Source organism: Stegastes partitus, unplaced genomic scaffold (genome assembly GCF_000690725.1).
Source record: "Stegastes partitus isolate 25-593 unplaced genomic scaffold, Stegastes_partitus-1.0.2 Scaffold301, whole genome shotgun sequence".
Taxonomy (NCBI): Eukaryota; Metazoa; Chordata; class Actinopteri; family Pomacentridae; genus Stegastes; species Stegastes partitus.
The window spans coordinates 41,135-47,146 of NW_007578032.1; the positions used below are offsets into that span (position 1 = coordinate 41,135).

The following is a 6,012-nucleotide window of genomic DNA, read 5'->3' on the forward strand; positions in this document are numbered from 1 at the left end:
ACAAGCCTGGCATGAATTATTTAATAATGAAGTTAAATGTTCAATCAGCAGCAAACGTTCTCCTCTGAACCAATGAGCCGCTTTGTTTTTCTGACGTCCTGCGGTTCCTGTTTGTTCCTGCAGAGGGCGGCGCAGCTCCACAGTCACAGCATCACCTGATCTGTTCTCATCAGGAAACACAGACTTTAAAACACACAATATGCAACAGCAGCAGACACACACTAAACACACCATGTCTGCAGCTCATTCATTCACATTCATGACTGTTTTTGTTCAGAATTTAAGGAGAAATAGAGTTGAGTCGTTGCATCTTACATCCTAACATCAGCAGGCTTTTCATTCAAATTAAATATTTCATTTATCCATCTAACCTTTATTTTACCAGGTGAGTTAGTTGAGAACTGCGTCTCATTTTTAAATAATCAACTAAACATGCAGAAATGTCAGAAAGAAAGGAAGTTTTAATACTTTGGATGATATTTGAATATGACTTCCTGATTAATCGATTAGTTTGGTCTAGAAAAGAAAAGGGACTTCCGACCAATTAATCAATTATCAGAATAGTTAGTGACTACTTTAGTGGTTGAAAACTAATTAATTTGTCATTGGAGCTAAAAATAAATAAAGCACAAAAAAAGCATGAAAGTGTGTTTTATAGTTTTTTGCTCTTAAACTTTTGCTTTGTTTTTATTTCATCTGCATAACGTTTTTAACATATTTTAGGTTCTTGTGTTTTAATATTCGTCAGAATCCACTTTTGTTTTTTGTATGTTTTTTGCTTATTTTGCAGTATTTTTGTTGTTCTTTTTGCAGTTTCTTTTTTTCTAAAACTCATATATTAATATCACAGTAAACAGAAATGACTTATTACAGATGATGTTCTCAACCTGTTGAACAGTTTACAGCTGTTTCCATCTGGATCAGATTTAGTCATTGTGAATATTTGACCTTTTGTGATGTTGTGTGAACTCACCAGATATAATTAAACTAAAATCAAACTCGTCTAAAAGTTCTGTGTGCCGTTAATATTTACAGTAGAAACCAGACGTTTACATCCACTGTATAAAAAGACATAAAGCCTTTTTTTTTTTCTCACCGTCTGACATTAAATCAGACTAAAGTCTTCCTGTGTTAGATACGTTAGGATTAACTAAAGACGTAAAAGTGCTCATGCAGAAACTATAATGTATTATTGCATTTTAATTATTAATACATTACCGTGTTTGTCACTTTATATTTAGGGATCAAAATTGTTTTATTTTAGTCTTTTAATAAGGCACATTTAGGCTTTGAAAAAATTAGACTCATGATTTATTTGTTGATTGTATTATTTTATTGTCTAATTTTGCAGATTATTTAGCAATTAAAGCTATTAAATGAATGGAATGAAATAGCAGAAAATGGAAATACTTCATTAAAGTACTTCAAAACTACACTTAAATATTCTTTACATCACTGTGAGATACTAAGAAACTCAAGACAGACATGAAACCAGAATGAGACAATCTTTATTTTATTAATTCCTTCATACAGCGACATGCAGGTGAGTAATCAGTGACTCAGCAGAAGCAGGTAAATGTCGGTCTTGCTGCTCTGGTCCGATGGTGCCGTCGTCGTCAGCTGCAGGCCCATGGTTCTGTCGATCCACTCGCTGTAGTGGGAGATGATGGTGTAAATCCCAGGTTTTCTCATTTGGCCGCACTTTCTCTCTCCGGTGGACGTGACGCCGACCGCGATGCCGTTGTAGAGCAGCGGGCCTCCGGAGTCGCCCTGAAGGAACACAAAGTAAAGACAGACAAATCAAAACAGAAGAAGAGACGGGCTTAAAATGGGAATCAGAGTGTTTAAACCTGTTTACGTCGTCTACATGGCGACTCCAGCTGAATGGAACTAAAGGCAGCAGCTGCATGCACACACTGGAAATAGAAATCTGTGCTTCCATGGATTGATTTTTACAGATTTTTCCTGTTACTTTACAGGTTCTTTTAGCGTAGAACCATGTTTCTACAGTCTGTTGTTTTACAGTGTACATCAAACCAAAGAAACACGGTTTTACAAGTGTGAGAATCAAATTTTCTGCAGATTTATCCTTTTGAAAAACACAAAAAATATAAATAAAATGACAACACAGNCAATTATCAGAATAGTTAGTGACTACTTTAGTGGTTGAAAACTAATTAATTTGTCATTGGAGCTAAAAATAAATAAAGCACAAAAAAAGCATGAAAGTGTGTTTTATAGTTTTTTGCTCTTAAACTTTTGCTTTGTTTTTATTTCATCTGCATAACGTTTTTAACATATTTTAGGTTCTTGTGTTTTAATATTCGTCAGAATCCACTTTTGTTTTTAAAATCAAATTCAGTCTAAAAGTTCTGTGTGCCGTTAATATTTACAGTAGAAACCAGACGTTTACATCCACTGTATAAAAAGACATAAAGCCTTTTTTTTTTTTTTCTCACCGTCTGACATTAAATCAGACTAAAGTCTTCCTGTGTTAGATCCGTTAGGGTTAACTAAATTATTTCTATTTGCTAAACACCAGAATAATGAGAGAGAGACTTTATTAGAGATTTTTTCATTGTTTTCTTTAAAGTCAGACGTTTACATCCACTAAGGTTAGTATACCTTCAAAATAAAAGCCCAGATGATGACGTCATGGTGATGATATCTAAGTTTGAGCATCAAGCTAAACGTAAAGTACTAGAAGTAATACATTATTGTATTTTAATTATAATACATTATTGTGTTTGTCACTTCAATTAAGCTGATTATTTCTTTTAACAAGGTGCCACTTTTGGGCTTTTAAAAAATTATTCTCATGATTTATTTGTTGATTGTATTATTTTATTGTCTAATTTTGCAGATTATTTAGCAATTAAAGCTATTAAATGAATGTAGGACAGCAAGAGGAAAATGGAAATACTTCATTAAAGTACTTCAAAACTACACTTAAATACACTTAAAGTACTTGAGTAAATATTCTTTACATCACTGTGAGATACTAAGAAACTCAAGACAGACATGAAACCAGAATGAGACAAACTTTATTTTATTAATTCCTTCATACAGCGACTTGATTAAATGATGTGAACTATATNTAGACACAAAACAACACACACAAGACAGAAACATACCAAAAACAGCAAAAACAAGACACAAAACAAAACAGAACGACAAAATGATGACTAAACCAGACAGCAAGTGACACAAAATGACAAAAACAAAACATAAAATTATGTAAATGAGACACAAAATGATAAAAAAAAAACAAGACAAAATGACACAAATGACACGCAAAAAGATAAAATCAAAACACAAAATGATACAAATGAGACACAAAATGACAAAAACAAAACAAAAAATGTCAAAACCACACAAAACAACACACTCTGTTAGCTCACCTGTGATAACTGGTTCGATGCCAGACCACACACATGGATGAGCAGATATGGATGTCTACACAATCACACAATCACACAATCTCACACACACACACACACACACACACACACACACACAGAGGCTGGGTGGGCTCTGTTGCTCGCGGCGACACGGTTGTAGTTCATCTCCGTGGCAACAACAACGAGCCTCGGGTGACAATCGAAAGTCTGAAGCGCTGCAGCGATTACAACAGAAAACACACACAATCAGACACACAATCAGCTCAGGGTGAGTCGTCACATAAAACACATTAAACGCCCAAATCGTGGCGAAACTCAGCTCGTTAAACGCAGCTGGTTGCTTCACTCTCTGCTTTACAGCAGAACTCTGTGTTCCTGAATTAACTCCTCAGCCTCCAGCTCGGACTTCAACCTGTAATTTCTTTCCATTATCTGCTTCCTAACTTGTAATTGTGAGCGAGTGAGTCACGAGTTAATTGTCGAGGAGCGGGGAAACGCTCCAAAGAGACAAAAAAGAGTCCTGCACAGGTATTATTTCCCCACTTTACAGTAATGAAGCCGCCTGATCACCGTCAGGTCGAATCCCTCCGACACCAGGAAGCTCTGACTGAGCAGCTTCAGTCATCAGAACAGGTCTGTGTCAGAGAAAAGAGCTCCGAAATACTGATAAAGTTTAACATTAGTTCAATTTGCTGACTCAAAACCTGATGTGAACATTTACAAAAGCTTTTAATATTAAAGTCAAATGTTAAATAACACAAGAGTCACAAAACAAACAAACAAAATGACTCAAAACAACAGAAATGAGATACAAGACGTCAAAAACAAGACATAAAACGACACTGATGAGGCAAAGAATCACAAAAACAGGCACATAGCAACACAACAAGACGTAAAAAGACAAACTAAACACAAAATGACAAAAGCAAGACAAAAAACCAAACAAACAAGACACAAAATGACTGAAACGAGATACAAAAATGACAAAAAACAAAAACTTCACACAAAATGATAAGAATGAGACACAAAATAACAAAAACACAACACAAAACAAGGCAAACAAGACATGAAATGACTGAAATGAGACATAAAACGACACAATACACAATACAAAATGACAAAAAACAAAGACAAAATGAAGCAAATGAGACAAAAAATGACAAAAACGTACACAAAACAACACAAACAGGATTCACAATGACACAGCTAGACTCAAAACAACAAATAGCAAGATTTAAGACAAAGCAAAGAAGACACAAAATGACTGAAATGAGACATAAAACGACACAGACAAGACATAAAAGACACAAATGAGAAACAAAAATGACAAAAACTAGAAGAAAAATTATGCAAACAAGACACAAAGTGACAAAATGAGACAGAAAACAACACGAACAAGACTCAAAACAAAAACAAGCAAGATACAAAACGATAAAAACAAAATGTTAAACGACAAAAATGAGACATAAAAGGCACAAATAAGAAACAAAAATTATGAAGAGCGGAAGCAAAATGATACAAACAAGACACAAAATTACAAAAACAAAGACAAAACGAAACAAATAAGACACATTCTGATAAAAATAAGACTCAAAACAAAGCAAACGACACAAACAAATACAAGAAAAAAATAAATATGAGACACTAAAGGCACAAATGAGAAACAAAAATGACAAAAAGGAGAAGCAAAATGATACAAACAAGACACAAAATCTCAAAAACAAAACATTAAACAACACAAACAAAACTCCAAAAAAAGCAAACAAACCACAAAACGACACAAACAAGACATGGAACGACAAAAACCAGACCTGAAAAGATAAAAACGAGACACTAAATGACAAACACAAGCCTGGCATGAATTATTTAATAATGAAGTTAAATGTTCAATCAGCAGCAAACGTTCTCCTCTGAACCAATGAGCCGCTTTGTTTTTCTGACGTCCTGCGGTTCCTGTTTGTTCCTGCAGAGGGCGGCGCAGCTCCACAGTCACAGCATCACCTGATCTGTTCTCATCAGGAAACACAGACTTTAAAACACACAATATGCAACAGCAGCAGACACACACTAAACACACCATGTCTGCAGCTCATTCATTCACATTCATGACTGTTTTTGTTCAGAATTTAAGGAGAAATAGAGTTGAGTCGTTGCATCTTACATCCTAACATCAGCAGGCTTTTCATTCAAATTAAATATTTCATTTATCCATCTAACCTTTATTTTACCAGGTGAGTTAGTTGAGAACTGCGTCTCATTTTTAAATAATCAACTAAACATGCAGAAATGTCAGAAAGAAAGGAAGTTTTAATACTTTGGATGATATTTGAATATGACTTCCTGATTAATCGATTAGTTTGGTCTAGAAAAGAAAAGGGACTTCCGACCAATTAATCAATTATCAGAATAGTTAGTGACTACTTTAGTGGTTGAAAACTAATTAATTTGTCATTGGAGCTAAAAATAAATAAAGCACAAGAAAAGCATGAAAGTGTGTTTTATAGTTTTTTGCTCTTAAACTTTTGCTTTGTTTTTATTTCATCTGCATAACGTTTTTAACATATTTTAGGTTCTTGTGTTTTAATATTCGTCAGAATCCACTTTTGTTTTT

The 6,012-nt window shown here is 34.2% G+C and overlaps 1 protein-coding gene across 1 annotated transcript in view; it reads right to left on the minus strand.

The window, feature by feature from the left end:
• Positions 1 to 1,491: 1,491 nt before the first annotated feature.
• Positions 1,492 to 6,012, minus strand: part of cfd (complement factor D (adipsin)) — a gene marked incomplete at its 5' end in the record, with an annotated part of 8,522 nt that continues 4,001 nt past the window's right edge. The window contains one exon of the mRNA XM_008283191.1: positions 1,492 to 1,770. Coding sequence (XP_008281413.1) covers positions 1,552 to 1,770 — 219 coding nt within the window. The remainder of the gene's footprint in view (positions 1,771 to 6,012) is intronic.